Here is a 21,489-nt window from a genome sequence, read left to right on the forward strand (position 1 = left end):
TATTTTAATAAAAGGGCACTGGTTTGGGTAGTGAACACAGCATTGGTACGTTTGATCCAAAACTCGATTCAGCTAAGTGCCATACTGATGATAGCCATATTTATCTTCCCAGATCCCAGGGAACAAGTTAGGTAATCTATTAGTCCTCAGAGCAAAAGCCCCATTGAGCTAAGCACTTAAGTGTGTACTTAAGACTGAGCATGTGAGTAGTCCTATTGACTTCAAGGTTTGGCATTTACTTAAGTGTTTGACTGGATCGGTGCTCAAGAGAGGAATAAAAAGATACTGTTTCTTTCTAGCTGACTGTCTTCCTTTTTCTGTCTTCAATGTGTCTGGCCCAGGTGGAGGAGTCCGCCATGATTGGAGTGAGCGGTTATGTTGAGTATCTCCGTGAACAGGAAGTGTCTGAGCGGTGGTTCCGGTACAACCCACGGCTCACCTGCATCTACTGTGCCAAATCCTTCAACCAGAAAGGCAGTCTGGACCGGCACATGCGTCTTCACATGGGCATCACGCCCTTCGTTTGCCGCATGTGCGGTAAAAAGTACACCCGCAAGGATCAGCTGGAGTATCACATCCGCAAGCACACAGGCAACAAGCCCTTTCATTGCCACGTTTGCGGCAAGAGCTTCCCCTTCCAGGCCATCCTCAACCAACACTTTCGCAAAAACCACCCTGGCTGTGTGCCTCTGGAGGGGCCGCACAGCATTTCTCCCGAGACCACCGTCACCTCCAGGGGGCAGGCCGAGGAAGAGTCTCCCCCGCAGGAGGAAGCTGTTGTAGCAGGGGAGACGGCACAGGGATCTGTGTCCACCACCGGGCCAGATTGAAATGGGTTGTGGGGGAGGACCCTCTTCCCGTTTGGCTGTAAGCAGTCAGCACCGAGACGGCGGGCTGGTACTGTAATCAGTGCAATGCCACCACCGGACGGGATGTTGCCAAAACAGAAGATTAACAAAAACAAAGTGCTAAAAGCTTTTCCCCTTTTCCTCATCTCCTTGGGAAAAAACAAAACTGGGTCAATCGACTTCTGATTCAGGGATCGACGGGATTTTTTAATGTTTTTAATATATTCAGTAGCGATCCAGGAGAAGCAGTCGTTTTATTTCTTGACAGCATTTTGGCTCAGCACCTCGGTCTCTGTGGTGGTGGTTGGCTGTAATGGCCCCAATTCAGTGAGTGCAGTGCACAGGTGTCTGTCTTCGCAACAGCTGCTGGTCCATCACATGGGGTAGCAGGGGCAAGGAACACTTACCCTCCCCTTTTCCCAGGTAGTTGTCATGTTAAAGAAATATCACTCTCCTGGTGGATCTTGCCCTACCTGAGTGTATTTATCCTGTCTTATTTTGGTGTGTCTCTTTTAAAATTTTAATTAAACCATTATTTTAGGGCTTTCTGCTTGCCCTTTCCAGGCATATGGCATTCTGCCCACTTGTTAAAAGCGGGCAGCAACCTTTGAGCAGTATTCTAGAGGTCAGCAAAATCTGAAGAGCGTAGGCTACTGAAAGTGAAATTAGCAGCTGTGAGGTTTGCATTAGATTCGTCTACATTTTTTGGGGAGGGGATTTGGGACAGGGTGCGCTTATTGGTGCTAGTATTAATAGCACAGAGCATTTCAACTTCCTGACCAGTTTCTGCACACTGCAGTGCTTCACATGTTGCCAAGAGTTAGGAAGAGATTTCTTGTCTGGATGAATTGACAAGTGAGAGGCTGGCTACCTAAGTCATCTTTGGCTTTCCCTGCACTTGGTTTTACATAACAGCAATACTGTATATTGAAACAGTCCAATCCCAGTGAAATTATCATGGGTTGTTTTTAACTATGTCTCCGTGTACTAGTTTGATAAGTTTATATGAATCAAATGCAAAAAAAACCTGACATTAACTCCTCATAATGGTTCAGGAAATTCAAAGTTGCTGCTCCTACAGTAATCGTAACTCTGTCCCTTGCACATATTATATTCCAGGTAGCTCTGAAGTGAAGGGTAAGTGTACCAAACCCAGAGCGATATGCCTTCATCACGTCTCAGACATGTTTGCACATGCAAATGTGTTTATAAATTAAAAAATAGTATAGGTACATCGGTGCAAGTTCAAAAGAGCAAATGTCTTGATGTCCTTTTAAAAAGTCTTTAAAAATATGCAATAGTTGAAGAGTTGGCTTTGACTTTGATGCTGGGTTGTATGTAAGTGCAAATAGGAATGAACTGCTGGTCCTACTGCTTTTGGAGCTTGGAATTAGGAGAGGCTGCGTGTCTGAAGGAAGCCTGTGGTCCGAGGGAACATAGTGTGTGATGGGGGAGGATGAACATCAGGCTAGTGGGAGGAGCAAGGAGGCGTTTGAAAAACAGTGTAAACATTAGCACAGAATTGGCAGACAGGAGACCTCAGTTTTTATTCCTTTCCCTCCTAGTGATTTGGGGTACTTCTCCATAGCAAAAAAAGACCTGTGGCAGTGAGTCTCAGAGCCTGGTCAGTTGACTCAGGCTAGCAGGGCTCATGCTGCAGAGCTAAAAAATAGCAGTGTAGACATTGGGGCTCAGGCTGGAGCCTGGGCTCTGAAACCTGGCAGAGAGGGAGGGTCTTGGAGCCCAGGCTCCAGCCCGAACCCAAACGTCTACACTGCTGTTTTTACCCCCACAACGCAAGTCCGAGTCAGGTGACCCAGGCTCTGAGACTTGTTGCTACAGAATTTTGTGCAGGCTCTGAGACTTGTTGCTACAGAATTTTGTGTTTTGCTGTGTAGATGTACCTTACAGTGTAACCCTGGGCAAACCAAACCTTCCTGTGCCAGTTTCCCTATCTGTAAAATGGGGGTAATACTACTTCCCTACCTCACAGCATGCTTGGATGGAAGAATCTCTAGAAGGGCAAAGTATTATTATCCACTCTCCTGTGTAACATAAGGGTCACACTGCCTCCTCCACCTCTTTCCCAGCTAGCGAAGGCCATGGTAGTGTGGTTCTTTGCGTGCAATGTAAAGGAGAGGAATTGGAATAGACAGTTTGAATCTGGTGGTGCCATGATAGAATGCAATGAGGATGCTCTCTCAGAGGGAAGCTTTGGGGATGTTCTGAGGTAGGATAGTTGCAAAGTACAGTTCTGTTGATTACAGTAGAACCTCAGAGTTATGAACTCCAGAGTTACAAACTGATCAGTCAACCACACACCACATTGGGAACCGGAAGTACGCAATCAAGCAGCAGCAAAGACAAAAGAAAAAGCAACTACAATACTGTGTTAAATGTAAACTACTAAAATAATAAAGGGAAAGCAGCATTTTTTTTTCTGCCTAGTAAAGTTTCAAAGCTATATTAAGTCAATGTTCAGTTGTAAACTTTTGAAAGAACCACCATAATGTTTTATTCAGAGTTACGAACGTTTCAGAGTTACGAAGAGCCTCCATTCCCAAGGTGTTCATAACTCTGAGGTTCTACTGTATTTAAAACATAGACATTGATGCCGTACCACCTGTCAAGTGGCAGAATAAGACAGTGAAAGCTGTTCTAATGAGTCACCCCCAGGACCATCAAAAGTCAGCAATCTAGTGAAGGTCAAACAAAATAGGACCGGAAACCTTAAGAGTGTTTGAAAGCGGCCACAGAAGAAAGGAGAGAGGTGGTTGTTAGTGTGGATTTCTCCAGAATCAAGGCCAGAGGGGAAATGGGATGCACAGAATATGCTGCGTTAGTCATAGCTGTTGAACTTACCAAAAAAAAACCCCAAACTATCCTGTTCGCACTAGAGAGCATCAGAAAATACTTTTAGTTACCTACAAAATTTTAAGTGTTTAAAATTTAACTTTTAAAATACTACCAACTGTAAAACATAAAATTATTTATATACATGTGTATGTATATATATATAGTAGGAAAGTTTCCCTACTGAGCTTGCTGGGAAGAGAAGGGTGAAGGTGCAGTAACTGCTATACAAGCAAAATTTCTCCGAAGCCGATGGCAACAAATTCATTAAGTGATGAAGGGCTGAAATGAAATACTGAATGCCTTGTCCGTATGACATGGCTATGAGTTTCTTGAACAGGTTTTTACTGTATTGATACTGTGAACAGAGGAGATCCTAGTAATCTTGGATAATGTCAGCACCTCCTTGCTTGCTGATTCACTCCTCTTAATTGGCCTGGCAAGAGCCGTGAAATTGTTTTTTACTATTAGCCTAGGCTAGTCTAAAAAATGAACAATAATAAAGCTTGTGAAAGAATTTTTTGTGTTGTGCAGCACTTGCGGTTGTACAAACAACCATTTCTGATTGCATGTGAAAGAGCCAATATTCTTGCCTAGGCCTCGTTGAGGTAAAGTTTATAGCTTGTAGCTAGGGTAAGTGTAAAGTATGGGAGTGGGGATCATTAATACTCTTTTTGTACATTTACTGAATGTGTATGTGTGTATATTTGTGTGTGTGGAGATCCTGGTGTCTCTAGTGCTTTCTGTAATAATGCTGAAAGCTATCTATGCTAGCAATTTGAGAACCAGGTCAGATGGGGCTGTTTCTGAAATTATCATCACTAATGGTTCAGTTTTCTAGTGAAAATGAGGCCAAGATGGGAGAATAGAAATGACTGGTGTCTTGCCTACAATAGAAAAAATACTACTCATTTTTCAGCAAGGGTGCAGCTGCTTTGAGCAGTTTTTCATGACATAGTGATAAAAACCTTAGGCCGGTGTACATTGGCAATTATACCTTTGTTGCAGCTCCACTGATGTTGGGGGGGTGGGGAAAGGGACATATTTTTCTAGTATAGACATATCCCGGATTGGCTGGGGATCTGGCTTTGCATTTCAGTGTGTAACTGCAACTTTTCACCTTTGCTAAACTGTGATTTCAACTCTGATTTGAAGGGGCATGTGTAGAGAAGAGCTCTGTCATATATTAATACTTCTGTAATTAATATGTCTGTTAGAGCTTCAGAACCAGGGCTTAAAATCCCACTTGCCTATGTGCCCCTGCCAAGAGAGGAACATGGATCATCAATTTCTGGAGAATATTGTTTTTCTGTAATGGGGGGGGGGAAAGTTTCTAGTTCTTGATGGTTGCAAAGATAACCTTCCAAATGTGAACTGATGCAGGCGTTTCCCTGAGTCTGCAGAAAGCTCTGGTCCCCTCACTGCTGGCCATAGCTTTGCCAAGTAGGAGCAGCGTGTAATTAATGCCACTCTGGGCAGTTTCGCTGCTGCCACTGGGTTTTCTGTGAATAGCTGTGGAAAAACCAAGAATCGTGTCAATATTGTGCTGCTGCTTTTTAGGAAAGCTAAACTCCTCCTTTTGATCCTCCTTGCCAGAAGGCTGGGGAAGGGCAAACTCTTCCCCACACTCTTGCAGCAGCCATGAGGCTCTGGGGCTGCAGGAAGGGAAAAGAGAGCGGCTTCTCTTTCCCCACAGACCGCTAGAGAAGGGTGGATGTCTGTACAACATTTATTTGTATCTCTAGCCAGAGGCTGATACAAAACATAGAGCCTCCTACCAGGATCCAGGGATAGCAACCTGATAAGAATCCAAGCAGTTGAGCTAGGGGGGGAAGCCCCTACTTATCTTTCGTATGAGTCTCTGGGCCTATCATCAGGTTATTGCACCCACTGATCATTTTCCATACCCTGGTCAGTATGTTTAGTCCTCTGTCTAGTCAGGTTGTTAGTAAATTTTTCAAGCCACCTTTTGTAGAATTCAGTTTTCAAAGGCCTGGATGATGAACTAGAAATGGAATATGGATAATTTCACTTCTAGATCACTGGTTTAAATCCCAGGGAGACAGGTAGTGACTAAACTTTGTTACCATCTGACAGTTATTCAGTGCAGGAAATACGTTTGGAACTAATTGGCAGTCTTTCTGAAAGTCTTAGCGAAGAGATGATCGTGGATTTAATGAGCATAGAGCCAGGACATGTGTAATCCCACACATGGTCCTTCCAGACCAGGGTTGAAACAAATTGACTGGGAAAAGCTCTCTCTTCTACCGCTTGTTCTGTATCTATCCTGTGACACCCAAATGACCTCACTTTCCAGTGCTGTCAGTGCCTCAACTTTCACCAGTAATAAATTTACTTAAAAATGTGGCCTCAATCCTGCAAATGAACTAAGAGAACAGACCCTTGCACTTGTGTGGAACCCCTTTGACTTTAATGGGGATCTGTCCATACAGATCCATTTGGAGGATTCGGGCCTTAACTTTTATGTGCTACTGCAGAAGCAGATGAAAAATTATCTGGAAGATGCAGTTTACAGTGCAAATTAGCCCATAAAATGGATACTTTGAGTCATGCATTTTAATTAACAGCAAAAATTAGCACCCAGAAAACCTATTAGTTAAAACTTTATAAAAATCTGCTGTTTTGCACATAGTGGTGCCTGACTAATTTAGAGGTACGATTAGAGCATGCAGACGATTTCCATTCTCAGGCTGCTTTGCTTTGCTTTTGGAGAAATGTTTTGGGGATAGGAGAAGCCAAAGGAATGCTGCTTTGTGGAACCTCAAATTGTTTGAGCTTTTAGTTTGGGGTTTTGTGTAATTCAGGTTTGTCAGAGAAAAATATTTCCCTTAATTCTCTCTTTCACGAGAGGATGTTCTGTAGTGGCTAAAGCTTGAGGTCTGAAGTCAGAAAATCTGGGCTCTTTGAACAGCTGTGCTACTGATGGGCTATGTGTCATTGGGCAAGTCTCTATACCTGAGTTTCCCTTCATTGAAATGGAGATACTGATACTCATTGGGGTGGAATACATGTTGTGAGGCATAACTCATTGATGGTTGTAAAGCGCTTTAAGATCCTCAAGGAAAGGCTCTAGAGCTAGCAAAAAATGTTTATTATTTAAGCCATTGTGATTCAAGGGAAATTTTTATATAAAACTATATTTATTTGTGACCAAATGGAAGCTAGTACTATGCAAACACTACAGGCTGTTGTTTGACCGCAATCAGTGTCAGGCCTTTTAGGGCTGTTTGGGGAATAGAATAGGTTGGTTTTTAAAAAGGCAGCAGTCCAGAGCTCATGTTGTGTCACAGCCAGGGGAACTGGAACCTCAAACTGTTGTAAATCTAGGGGGGGCGGGAAACAACCCATTTTAAGTGGGTGATAGATTTTGGCCAAAAGAGTCCTCCCATCTCTAGTTACGTGGGCGCATTGTTGCACGTGAATGACCAACGAAGTGCATACTAAAAAGGCTGTCTTTGAAAATGTAGCTTTTTTACAAGCATAACGGGAGATACAGAGCCTGGAGTTTGGGAAGGTGGATCTGAAGTATTACGGATGCTAGCTAGAAAAGGACGGAAGGTCTAGAGCAAAGGTTTCCAAACTGTGGGGCATGTCCCCCGGGGAGGGGCACCATAAGGTTAATGGGGGCGCGAAGACATGATGGGGCCATGCTCAAAAGCCAGGGTCAAGGGGGGGGGGTGTTCAGCAGGGGAAGCATTTGGGGCTCTGTGCAGCCAAGACCAGGCTCCCTGCTCATCTTGCTCCTCGATTGCAGCAGCCAGCAGTTATCCTCCTCTGCTGGGGAGGCCAGCAGGGATTCTGTGAGCAGGGAGCAAAAGGCTGCACCCTGGCAATAATGATACCCTGCTCTGCCCCAGCACCAATGGGAGCCAGCCAGCCAACCCAGTTCCCCTGTGACTGCTGAGCCCCCACCCCTTCCCTGATCCTCCCCCTCTCCACAGTTATGGAGGGGTGAGCATGGGACATGAATCTACAAAGGGGGGCTCAGCAAAAATGTTTGGCAACCTCTGATCTAGAGAACTAGGCAGTGAAATTTGCATGGTTGAGTGGGAGTCTGACTGGGAATGTACGTCTTCCATACCAAGGGTTGAGTTAGCTTCACAAGAATCTTCTTATCCCTGAATATTACTGAGGGAGAATGGCTGGGACCTATTGTTTTAGTGTCATTGTGCTGAATCTGGTCCCATTGACGTCACTGGAAATCTTGCCATTGACTTTGATGGGACCAGAATTTGCCCCATTGACAGCAAAGGGTCTGATGTGGTTTGTACCACTTCTCCATGGCAGGTAAGATCTCTGCTTCTGGCACGAATCTTCAGTCTTAACTCCTGATGTAAACTCAAAATATTCCTAGCCAGAATCTTCATTGCTTTATTTTACTTCCTATTCCTGGGGAGTCTAAGGTTTCAGGTGTCTTGCTGTGTTCTCCGCCTCCAAACTGTGAAGAAGTTACTACTGTTTCCTTTAATTTATTTTGTTCTTGTTCATAAAAGTCAGTCAGTCTGTGATTCAGCTGTATCATCAATGTCACCATCCAGCACTTTGGTATCTTGTATGCCCCAGGAATGGATGATATATATTATGGTGGGGAGAAAAGAAGCCTTGGGTGAAGAAAGCAGAATTTTTCTTACTACAGCTATCATTAGGGGTGTATAAGCCTTTCAATATTAAGATGGGCTGCAATATTCTAATCAAATTTTAATTTTAATCTGGTCACGAACTACAGATTGCTAGATGACACATCTTGGCAGCAGAAGGGCACTTGTAGGGGATGATTCTGAGCAGTTCTTAGATGTCTTATTTACATCCATATTTCTGACTTGAGACCCAGTGTTGGTGAATCTCTTAGGAATTTTAACCTTGAAACCTTTGAGACTGGGTGGTGAAGGGAATGGATTAAAAAAGAAATTTCTAAATTGTTTTTTTCTCTTCCAAAGTAGTTTATATTTTTGGAGAAACAAGCTTTCTCCTTTTGAATCTCTTACTGGTTTCTCTGGTATCTTCCCTAGTGTCAGAGTTTTTCAAAGTGTGGCTTGTACGGTTAGTGTCTAATTAGATGGGACAGATTACCCCATTACAATCCACACCCCTGGCAGCTACCAGTCCCTAAAGAGGGTTTCACAGCCGCTTCAGAAGAGGCACGTGTCTTACTGTGGTGGCTAACCAGAAAGCTCTCACGATGAGATCAGAGAGGTGGCATCGGGACTGATGGCTCTCAGTATTATGGCTTCGCCTATTTGGTAGGTCTTCTGTGCATTGGAATGAGCTGCTTTTCTTTTGCATCTGACAGCAGCACCCTTTAGGTCTACTGGCTATTGACAAATCCCTGTTCGGCATGGTGGGAAAGGGAGAGTGACAAGCAATGACATTAGCAAAGCAAATTGCATCTGTCCATACATTTTGACTCTCTTGTAGCCACAGTAGAACATTAGTTACTGCCGCTGTGATTGGCCAGTAATGAAATGGCTGTTAGATTGCAGAGAAGTGGTTATTAACCTACCTTGAGTATAAAACAGCAGTCGCATACATGTGCATTCTCAGCCTGTAACACTCCTTAAGAGATCACCTATGCCACCAGTATAGCTGAGTCAGGGCTTTAGCCTGGTATGGAACAGAGGTAAAGCATTGTCTGCACTATAATGTGACTATTCTCCTGACTATTTCATCTGTAATGCAGATGGGTCCTACAAGAAGTATTGCAGCATTTGTGTCCAGTTCCCTGCTAAAACTAAGGGCTGGTTTACATGGTGCGGCCATGTACAGTAGAGGAGAGTGAATTCTAAAATGCACCACCATGGAAGGGAATAATTATTTATAATTACAAGCAGTACTATGTTAAGGTGGACGAGGGTACTTTGAGTGCATGCCAGCAGGGCCCATGCGGGCCAGTTAGCATACAACACCTTTGGTGTGCTTTAGAATTCACACCCCTCTAATGCACATTGCGGCAGTGTGTAGACAAAGCCCTAGCTGGTGAATCAGAGGGTTACTTGTTAAGAATACATTGATCCAAGAAACTGCATGGTGCTGGCATGGCTTCTGTTAGCGCTAAGGTTTTGTTGCATTCAGATAATTTCGGAGCATATTCTGAAACATATACTCTTTTTACAATAGTAGGTCATTCGTCACTGTAATTTAGACGTGTTTTTACTTGGTAGGACTGGGAATTCAGGCTTCCAGCTGATTGTTTTTGTGTCACTCACTGGAGAGAGAGCCCTCTGATCTCACTATACTTGTACGACTTCAGCAGAAGTGGGGGGCAGGGGGAATGAATACAGAATGGTGTTTGCTCTATGTGAGCAGGTGTCTTTCCCAGTTTACTCACAAACACAGTCCACACACGGTATAGAGTCCAAACTCACTCCCCTCACAGGGTTCTGTTTTATTACCACAGAAATTAACTATAACATACATAGCTTCTCTCCGGGCTTGGCTGCTCATAGTGTTCCTCCCACTGCATTACTCAGCCCACACCCTAGATTGCCTCCTTCTAGAAAGCTTCTCTCTCTTCCCTTGTATCCAGTGGGGTAATGAGCCACCTACTTCTATAAGTTAGCAGAACTCACTGTCCATTCCCCAAGATAATCAATGCCTGTTAGCAAGATGGGGTGTTTCAGGCAATCTCTGCCAGCTAGTCCAGTCCAGTCCAGTTTGCATTTACTGATTCCAGAGACTCCTATAGACAGTGAAGAGTATGGGAAGGCTCTCCTGTTCATATCTGGCAAATACAAAAAGATTTAAGTTAACCAGTTTCTGACGGTGACTGCTGGGTACTATTCTGCAATTACTGGTTGTTGCATTGTGCTAGACACTGTACAAACACATAGGAAGACATAGTCCCTGCCCAAGGAGCTTTGTCATACGTCAGTTTTGTGAGGGAAAAAATTCCTTTAGGCCAAGGCTTCCCATGGTAAACCTCAGCTTGCAGTCAGCCTGCATCCCTTCTGAGGTTATAATGGACATACGAGTGCAGTGGTTCTCGGCCTTTTTTCATTTGCAGACCCCTAAAAAATTTCAAATGGGGGTACAGATGCCTTTGGAAATCTATTGTATGAACGTATGTTGAATTCTGTTCAGCCAGATTTCAGGCCAAGTCTTTTGCAGAGCCCTTCGACATAGTCCATGGACCACAGGTTGAGAACCACTGCACTAGTGAACTCCTAAGTGCAGTTGTCTTTAGCAGGAGCCACTGTAATACACCAGTTAAAGGGAAGGAATATAGGATCCTGGGAGGACACGCACCTAAGAACAAATATCCCAGTGGGGCAGAAAAGAATCGTTGAACAAATGGACAAATAGGGTGTATATGGTACTTCTATTTGTATTGGTGCTAAAATAGTTTTAAATCATGTCATTTTTATTAACAAGAAAATAGCCCTTTTTTTCCCTCTTGGAAATGGGCAGAATAAATTTAAAATTACACTAATCTAAATCAGCTATAAACCCCCACCCTGATTGCACAGTGAGTTAGTAAAGATACTCCAGGCAAAGGTTTTGGTGGGTGGTCTGGAGATTAAATTTTTGTAAATTAATATTTATGGCACTGCGTCCACGTCAGCTGTGACCATCTTGATTGCATAAAAGCATTTACTGTGAATGTGCCACGTTGATTTACAGCTTTAATGCTTGTCCTGGAAATTTGGGTGCAAAAACCAGACTTTTTTCCAGTACAATGACGTTTTTGCACTTTCTGTTTATAGTTAATATCATTTAGTACCCTTCTCTAAGTGGGTCTCTACGGCAGGCTGATATCAGTGTTACAAGTAAGGGGCATGTTCTAAAATGTGGGGAGAGAGGTTAAGGGACTGCAGCTGTGTGAGGAGAGTCAGCATATACCAGAGACGGAGTGGGGACATCAAATAGTGAAGCTTGCTGACTATGGCCTAACATTTAACATGGCAATTAGCTTTTCCTCAAAAGTTTTCATTGTGACTGGCCACCTGTTGCATGAGTACTTGGGCTGTAGTGTGTCTCTCCAGTGTAGATGGCTGACTACAGATTCTGCTACCTTTGATGTCAGGAGCAAACATGTTTTGGTTGGTTGGTTGGTTCTGCAGCCCAGCCTGTTGGATGAATTGTCTGGCCACCAGCATGGATTTCTTGGAGCCTGGTGAAGCCCCCTGTGTTGGTTTCTCTGCCACAGAGTCCCAGACTGATCAGAAAATTGCTATTTTTCAAAGAGAACCGGACCCAGCCCAGTTATCAGAGTAGACAAGCACTTCTCACCATGGGCAGATACTAAACCCTGTCTTCTAATTATTAAATCCCTGTGAAACTCTTTTTGCATGAGGGTTTCCATTGCTACAGTGTGGTCAAGAGGGTTAATGGCTCCAGTGCAGTGGTTGAAATTAAAGCTACTGTACGTGTTCAGTTTAATCAGGAGGCGACTGCCTAAAAACTGAGCAGAGATGCTGTGAGAATGGAATTACTAGAGGGACCAGAGCAGTCATCACAGAACTCAACCCCAGAAAAAGACATTTTCCTTTGTCTTTTATTGTGATCATTGCAAATGATGACCAAAATCCACTGTTAGCAAGACGGTAGTCATTCAGGGTCGGCCCCAAATGCCAGTCACTATATTCTATATAGTCAACTGGTTCAGTTTCCACATGGTGAAATGGGCTGCTCTACACACTACCATTTAGACATCTGTGAAGGAGAAGATGGCTGGAGAGTTCCATTTACAAATCCTTAATGGGCCCGGTGTCTCATTGTTCCAGGGCTTCCATTTCAAGTGTCTAAATCAATTTTTAAGTCTAAACGTTTCTAAAAAGCCCTTATGGTATGCCAATAAAATACGCTTTTGCACACACAAGTAACTGCACAGTTACCCATTTTATGTTTGTTTGCCTGAGCCTTTACCTATTTGCACGTCCACACACTTTTTGTTGGTGTAACTTTAGAGCCTTTTGTGTGTGTGAAAATATAGCCCTATGTATGCACTTTCAGTGCAGGGCCTATTGGTCTCTCTGTAGAGAGGGCTAAAGCCCTGTTGTAGCTCAGCAATTTGTATGTTTCTGCCACTAAGGAGAGACTAACAATAATTTCTCCCTAGGTCCTCTTTGGTATCAGATGCCTATGGATATTTGTGGTGATATTCACAGCGAATCAGATATGTAGGAAATGATACAATAGCATTTCAGGGGACAATGCACTACAAGCACTTATGGCAGCCCCTACAGTAACCAAGAATCTAGGTACCGTCCTTGAATCAACGTATCACAGTTCATGTATGTCCCCTTCAAGGCAGCTGAAGCAGTAATAAATATTGAACTCACCCACCCCCAGACCAGGAAAGTCATTAATGCGGAGCTTCTGGCATTGGTGACTCTCGTAAAAAGCTCCGTGCACAACTGTTCCGTTCACTAAGGCTGATTGTCCCAGCCTAAATTGTGGATATGGCACAGTGAAGTCCTATCTGAGAGACCACCTCTCTTTTTATGCCATAGGGCCACAGCTGAGAGTGCAGTGAGCCAAACCCCCTTCCTCTAGATCAGGGGGTTCTCAAACTGTGGGTAGGGACTTCCTCAAGCTGAGGTTATTACATGGGGGGTCACGAGCTGTCAGCCTCCACCCAAAACCCCGTTTTGCCTCCAGCATTTATAATGGTGTTAAATATATTAAAAAGTGTTCTTAATTTGTAAGGGGGGTTTGCACTCAGAGGCTTGCCATGTGAGAGGGGTCATCAGTACAAAAGTTTGAGAACCCCTGTGCTAGATGGGCAGGGACTTGCTAGCATGGTGTTCTCTGGGAGGAGGTCAAATTTGAAATTCATGCTCCTCCCAGCCTGCCAGAGTCCAGTTCTGTAAACCTTCAGGGCATAGTACAAGACCCGCCTCTCCCCCTCCCCTCCACCCACAACTCCAGCTGTGGGGGAGTTCAGGCTGGAGCTGTTTTGTGGTTTGTTGTGTTTTATCCACTGGTAAGCAATTATTTGGCATTGGGAAAAGGAGCCTTTAAACTTTGTTATGAAATTAAATAAGGCCAGGGAGCCCAGCATTTGGAATAGGCACCTACTCCTGCATTTATAAAGCAATAATACACTAAACAGGGTAGAGGCCGCTTGACTGTATTGCAAACCATAGCTTCCCAGCGTCCACTAGAGGGTGTGTTAGGTGATGGTGAAATAGCAAGTCAAGCCAGGGGTGGGGACAGAGATGAGAGGGAAGAGAAGTTATTGGACTCAGACCAGCATCCCCTACTGGAATGTCAGGCTTTGCCAAGGTAGTCCAAGCCTTGCAAGGGAGAGAAGAGTGTGTGGCTAGAGCAGCATTAGCAAACAATGCCTTCACTCCGTCTGATAACAAACTGATCGTTTAGCGTATGCAGTGCATGGCTCAGTTTGCTGCTGGTGCTCATGAGCCCGCTTTTTCTCTTGCAGTATGTCTCTGTTGCTAAGCAGTCACAAATCCTACAGGCAGGTGCAAATTCCCACCTGGCAAAGGCCTGTTGCCTTGTGCAAATGGGAAATGTCCTTTCACTGTTGACGGATCCCAAACACCGTTGTGCTGTTATTAACGTGAGCAGGCCGTGTTTGAGTCCCAGTTTTAAAGCTTTGTGCTTTATGTAGTTGGTGGATGGGTAATTGGGATGTGTACTCTTATGGCCTTCAAAGGGAAAAACAGGATCATGTTAAGAGCTGTGCTTCCTGCATCTCTCTGCATAGCATGCAGAGCCTGTTTTGGCACTGGGAGGAGCGTGTTGCAGACCCATGTGTATAGTGTTTAAAAACGCTGAGCATTTACACAAGCTGATTGGAGGCAGCACTTTGCTGCAAAAGTGATGGATCTGTCTGACTGACGTGTCCACCTGGCTCTCGTACCGGAATTCTTCTGAACCAGGGCCACTGGGTAAGCAGTAAGAGGATGTCTGCAAAGTGTAAACAGAAATAAAGTGGAAAGTAAGGTTGGTTTGGTGGCATGATAATGACAAAACTTGGGGAGAGGAGCCGGCTGGGCCAAGACAAGGAGTTAGTTCCACAGTTGTTTCTGGTGGTGTTTCAGTGTAAGTGTTGCTTTGCCTGTTTCTGGCAGTAGCCAGCAAGAAGCATTGGAGAGAATGGGAATGAAATGCACCTGCAAAGCTTGATGGGAAAGAACTGTTTGTCTCTAGCATGTTTCAGATGTTGTGCAAAGGGGGGGAGCAAATTAAAAGCCTAGGTTCATTTAGCAGCACCCAACAGTGTCTCTATCCTAATAATACATGTACTGTTTTTCAGCAACAACCAGCAATCTGCAGCTGCAGCAATGTTAAGCCACTGGCAGAGGCATTTCTGACCTCTTGACCACTGTGTCATGCATGATGGGCAAGGTGCCTGAACCCTGGCTATACCAGTGCTGATACCATTGCTCCCACCAGTGCAGCTGCGGGAGTTGCTGTAATACTTCACTTAATTTTTCTAGTCAAGGTCAGGAAGTGATGGCAAGCGTTTTAAAATTTGTGCTGTGTGGCTGAATCAGGTGCAGCAGGCTTTGTCCTTAGAGGTGTTTCAATCCCTGGCTGAAATTGTCAGTGGTGCCTGAGGCATTATCATTAATGGCAGTTAAGCATCCAGATTCCCCTAAGTTACTAAAAATCCCTTTCTCTGAAATTTAAATACTACAGCCTCTATAAGAAATTGATAATCTGAGTTTAAATGGGAGAATAACTGAAAGGATTGCGTCAGCACTGAAGTGAAGACAAAGTGAAGTGTAGTGGAATATCAAGGAGTTTCCAGGCCCATGCACCACTTTAAAATGTGACTAATTCCCTCGGGGCAAGTGGCGAATGTGCCTTTGAAAGTCTTGCCTTAGCTCTCTATCTTTTGAATAATCAGTGATGGATGTGTACGTCCATGAAATTACATTTCTTACCTAAAACGTGCCATAGAAATCTGCTGCTTCCTGTGTCAGATTGCGGCTCTAATTTTCCCTGGTTTACAAATAAACCAGGCTGTGTTGACCTCTCCCAAGAGGCTGTCCTATTCATATCAGTAACACTTTTGAAACATATTCAGGTATCTTTAAACACTGCTGTGCAACTTCCTTGTTCAATTTTACATATTCTGATTTCATGAATAGTCATCTAAGGCAGGAATAAAAAAACAAACCTCTGCATTATTTTTCCATGGGCACTGTCAGGTTTATTAAGCCCCTGATTTAGCTTGCTTTGTATAAACCCTTCTTGAAAAACTCAGACCCCCCCTCCCCCATGAATACGTATTTTCATTATTTTTGTATTGTAGGGAAATGTATTTATTTAAACCTTCCCTGTTGGGTTTGGATTTCATACACCACCATTGAACGGAGCACGAGAAACTGTGAAATGGATTTAAAAAAAAGTGAAACGGGCCAGTCTAGTTTCAGGCAATCGTAGTGAAATACAGAAAATAATGGTATAAATGGGGAAAGGTAAATTTTAAATTATTAAATCTGAAAAAGTTTAAAAACCTACCTTGGACAAAGACCGTTTTTGATAGTGTTTTTTTTTTTTAATCTGATCATGTCACTGCAGCAGTTCCTAAGTTTTTGTTCTGCTTAGTAAAAATTGTACATTGTGAGGTGCATAAAGCCAGCAGATGGGTGGGGATGGGGAGCCTGTTTTTATTTAGATGTCTAGGGCATTCAGTACAAATGGGACTTTGTGCCTCCCATGATGCTATACCCCTTAGGGTTTTCACATATACGGGAGCTCTCTGGGTTACTGTGAAGCTTTTATTTAATAGTTTTATATCCTGCAAATCAGTATGTGAACACACCTACCACACTTAATGGGGTGGGAGTGATTGGCAAGAGCCAAGTCCAGTTTGTATTTGAAGCCAGATATTATGTAAGCTTCACATTAACAAAGTGTTGACAAGGAAATGCTCATTGAGCTTTCACAAAAAGAGTTCACAAAAAGGTTTGAAACATTCCAGTACTCTCTCTTTCTGCTGAGGAATCCTCTCCTCTCCCCCCAGAACCCTTTCAAGTCTGCTGCAATATAAATTTGAAGCACCCTAAAGTTCATGGTGACTCACATCACAGGCTTACTCTGTTAAAATGCAGTGGTAGGATTCAGTTAACATAGTGTGCTGTCTGGTTACACTCAAAATACAGGCTTAGGGCACAATTTGTCTCGTATCTGCCACAGTGGAGCTAGATTTTTGGTGTGATGCACTTCTGTTCTTCCTAAGCATTAGGAACATCCATGTGGGGGGTTCTCTGCCTGTAGGGAAAGCAGTATGTCTGAGCTGAAAATCAGCTGAGTGGCATAGAGAGCGGAGTTATGCAATAATCGTACAATGCCACTTACCGAAGAAGCATTCCCTTTGGCTTTGAGTCACCTCCCTTGGCACCACATGACTTGCAAAGGATTCTGGGGCTACAGCTTCAGCAGGACAACTGAATCAGGGAAGTGTTTTTAAATTGAACGGGGAAGTGTTTTCTCCTCTCAATTATAATTTGTTTCTTTTATGCTTGTGTGTGTAAAGTTGCTGATTGATTTTTAGACTGGGCAACACAATATGAGAATCAACCTTTCTCTTGGAGGAAAACGGGGACGTATGGACTTGCCCACAGCCTTTTTTAAAACATGAGTTAGCAAGAGTAGGATGTGTTGGTTCTGTCCCTGAGTGTTCCAATTGTACTGTGATTCCTCACCTTGGGCTGTGCGTAAGATGAGTGACAAGAGAAGGAAACAAGGTAGGAGCGATTTTTATTGAAATTGAAAGCAAGCTATTCTAAACAGCGCTTTGTGGGGGAAGAGTGAAAACAAGGCCCAGGTTCCCCCCCCCTGCTTTGGCATCTCAGCCTGTATTCAATCTGGAATTGTCCCCATGGAGGGCTCTCTTCCCCCACTTTCTCTTGACCAAATCTCCCATTTCCCAACCTCACCCCCTCTTTTCTACACAAGGCTGTGAATGTGAGCCTCAGCCTCAGGCTATGGGGCTACTGGCTTTTTTTTTTTTTTTCCTTTGTAAATGTGTCCGGTAACCTTGCGTCTTGCATCAAATGTTGTCCTATGCAGTCGCATGGTAACACTGAGGAAGAATAGCTCTGACTGAGCAATCTCGACCCATGCAGAGTGATGAATGGGTGCGTTCCCAAGGAGAATGGAGCATTTAGTTACTAAAGTAATTTAAACTTACTATAAGTGGCTTTTTATTGCAATTTGCTAATCAAATTTGATTCATAATATACTAAACTGACAATCAATTTCTAAAATACAGAAACCCCTTAGATGGGGAGGATTGAATATGTTTTCAATAGAAAAGAACTGGGGTAACTTTGTCCTTAGAAAAACAACAGAGAAAACAGTTTTTGTGGTGGTTGTTTTCTGAAGCAATCACTCCATCCACTGAGTTGCATCACGCTGCAGAAGATGTACAGGACAGTAACTACCTCCCTCTGTCTGAGTGCTGAGGTTGCCATGCTACACATGTTGCTATTTACAAAGCTTTTATGTAGAACAGTGGTTCTCAAACTTTTTTCATTTGCAGACCCCTAAAAAATTCCAAATGGAGATGTGGACCCCTTTGGGAATCCATTATCTGTACATGTAGTTTTATGCTGTTCAAAGTCTTCTGTAGACCCCTTAGACATAGTCTGTGGCCCCCCCAGGGGGCCACAGACCATAGGTTGAGAACCACAGATGTAGAACACAGATTTAATTTTGCCCCACCTGTGTTTTTAAAATGCAGGTCTGCTCTGTTAAGTGACTCTGTGAAAATGGCATCTGGGGTTGGGTGTTCATTCTAACCGACTCCAGCTTTGGGTTACAAGCCAGATCTTTTTTCTGACAGCCAGCCCTACAAACTACCTTTCAGTTCTGAAAGTAAAGCTGGGTGCTTTCTGGCTTGTTCATGCTCTAATAATGAAGGCCAAAGGCCCATGTTAAACCTGTAAGACTGGACTTAACTCAGTTCCAGCTCCAGGAAGTTAACAATCCTATTACAGTAGGGGAAGACTCCAGCTCCCTCCCTCTCCTGAAGAGTTGTTGGTGCAGAGCTGACAGATGCGAAAAGCAATAAATACCTTATTCTAGTCACTAGGCAGCAGATCTGACTCTGAATAGACAGGGGAGAAACAGACCCGCTATGTAAAAAGGTGCCATTTTTACAAAGTCCCTTTTCAAATGAGAACAGCACTTTACCTAGGTTACATTAAGGAAGAAAAACCCCATGCCTGAAAAAATGCACTTTAAATCTTAAAATGAGTGTGGCTGTTGCTGGCTTTGTAGCCACTTGTACATGCAGCTGGATTGTTTTAGCAAGAGTGTTTTGGAGGGAGTGATGTTGCTAAACCTTTGGCTGCTGCCATTGCCTGCTGCAGCGTCATAAGCAAATGCAGCTCTACCTCCTACCTCAGCATCCCCTCCTCGTGCAAGACTGTGGCCCCGGCTACACTAAAAAACCCAGGAGATTACCCACCACAGCAACAGTGGTTGTAACTCTGCACAGCAGTAGCATTCTCTGAATGGGCACAAATTGATCTGTGTGAATGCTTTTATAAGTGAGCCTAAAAAAAATTGCCCTCAGCTGTAGAGTGTGTTTTAACACCCATTTATAATAGGTCAGAAGTTACACCAGTTATCTTACAGCAGATGGACCATCAACATGCCCCAGGCTTAACTCTGTTATAACAGGACTGAGCCACGACAGAGCTGTTACTGGGGTTTTAGTATAGATGGGGCCCTAGTCAGTTCTGTGGTTTTAAAGTCCAAATGTTATTCATGTCTCACATGGACCCTGCTTTTGCCTCATGTTTAGAGTAACCAAAAATATAATAATTGGGACATCTCTTTAAAATGCTGACCTATGAAGCTAAAGTTGGTGTATGACACCTGTCCTAACCCTTGAGACTTTTTTCACAGGTAAGAAGTTTCGTGGTATACTAACTTCTTTAATTTTTTTTTTTTTTTGGCGTGGGGCATTGTTAGAGTCCTTATTTTAAAAAGGTGACGTTCACACTGAGTCTGCAGTAGGTTGAAGTGGGGCCCTGCTATGTGTAATTTGGTAAGATCAGAACTGGTCTTAAATGATTTTACAAGCTTCTCCCAAGCTGGTCCTCTCACCTTCCTTTCCTCTCAGTGATCCAGGCACACACCAGCACTTAGTGAGGGCTGGCTGGTAGCCTACACTGATTGTTGATGGTGCTGACAGGGAAGGGAAGCAAGAGGACCAGGGTTTGAGGCATAAGGGGGAAGATAAACAATTGTACAAAACATTTAAATCAGTTTAGAAAAAGCTCTCAGCATACAGCTTTAAAAACAATGTGAATGAAAACGTAGCAACTTGGTTAGGAATCTTTGAAAATTCTATAAATGTATACTTGAAATTCTGTTTGTATTAAAAACAAATTGCATTTTCTTCTTTCTTTTAACACTGTAAAAGAACATTATGCATGTGAGTGGTTTGAAAATTAAATGGTTTAATACTCACTGGTTTTCTTAGAGCTGACTAGTCTGTTACAGTGCTACCGTTCATTCAATCTGTTCTTTACACAAACTAGTAACATGCCATTCAAACAAGCTCTCCTGTGGCTGGAGCAGGCCCTGGGCCACCTTGTCCCTAGTCTTTCATTGGTCAGTCCTCCCCCCCGCATCTAAGCTCAAGACCCACTTGGTTTCTCTCTGCCACCCTCAGTCACACAGCAGACTGACAACTACTCAGATCGCAGAAAGAATGAGGAGTACTTGTGGCATCTTAGAGACTAACATTTATTTGAGCATAAGCTTTCGTGGGCTACAGTCACTCCATCAGATGCATGTAGTGGAAAATACAGGAGGGAGGGAGAGAGACACACACACACACACACAGAGAACATGAAAAAAAATGGGGGTTGCCATAACGAGACCAATCTATTTGCATCTGATGAAGTGGGCTTTAGCCCATGAAAGCTTATGCTCAAATAAATTTGTTAGTCTCTAAGGTGCCACAAGTACTCCTTGTTCTTTCTGCTGACACAGACTAACACGGCTACCAGTCTGAAACCTATTCAGATTGTAACATCTTCAGTCTCCCCAAATTCCCCCGTTTGATTTCTCCCTCCTAGAGATTCAGAGGCAGTAGAGGTGACCTTTTGATGGCCATTTTGAGTCCCTTCTTATAGGTATCAAGCCTGAAAAGGCCATTCTGAACCAGGATTCCTCTGTTCCTTTTGCAGCCGGACAGCCTCTGCAGAGAACACAGCAGTCTTGCTGGGGCTGCATTTTCCCCTCCCGCAGCTAGGGGGAGCAGCAGCAAATATCTTGCTGCAGGCTGGAGTGATAGGGCAGCATAGCCCACTCTCCCACAGCAAGTGGGAAAGCGCTCAGTTGCAGAGAGCCTCCCAGAAAACACTGAATCAGAGGGAAAATAGCCTTTGGCCAGCACCTGAGGAATTTTTCCTAACATACAGCCCCCTCATCTGGCACCCACACTCCTAGGCTGGATTAACCAATTCTTCTTCGCAGCCCACAAGTGAGATGGAAGTCAACTCTTCCACACCCTCACCCAAAGGCCACCCCTACAAAACTAGGGCCTCCATCTGCATCTATTTGAACTCCAGGAACCTAGTTGCTGCCCCTAAAGCTCCACTGTTCGCACGTGCAAGTGATATGGAAGCCCTGCCCTGAAAACTGGATCCAGTACTTGCTTGTTCTTGTACCCTCCTTAACCAGTGAAGGGATAAGGCCTAGGAATGGGCCTCAGGAGATCTGGCTTCTAATTCCAGCTCAGCCACTGCCGTTGGATAAGTTACAGACAACGCTTTGAACAGCGGCCACTGATTTTAGGTGCTCAACTTGCGATTGGGGCTGATTTTCAAAG

The 21,489-nt window shown here is 43.9% G+C and overlaps 1 protein-coding gene across 1 annotated transcript in view; it reads left to right on the forward strand.

Moving 5' to 3' along the window:
• ZBTB37 (zinc finger and BTB domain containing 37) overlaps positions 1–20,120 on the forward strand; it is a 36,284-nt gene extending 16,164 nt beyond the window's left edge. Inside the window, exon 4 of the mRNA XM_048860327.2 lies at positions 342–20,120. Coding sequence (XP_048716284.1) covers positions 342–830 — 489 coding nt within the window. The 3' untranslated portion in view covers positions 831–20,120. The remainder of the gene's footprint in view (positions 1–341) is intronic.
• The last annotated feature ends 1,369 nt before the right edge of the window (positions 20,121–21,489 follow it).

The sequence above is a fragment of the Caretta caretta genome, chromosome 8 (assembly GCF_965140235.1).
Source record: "Caretta caretta isolate rCarCar2 chromosome 8, rCarCar1.hap1, whole genome shotgun sequence".
In the NCBI taxonomy this organism is placed as follows: Eukaryota; Metazoa; Chordata; order Testudines; family Cheloniidae; genus Caretta; species Caretta caretta.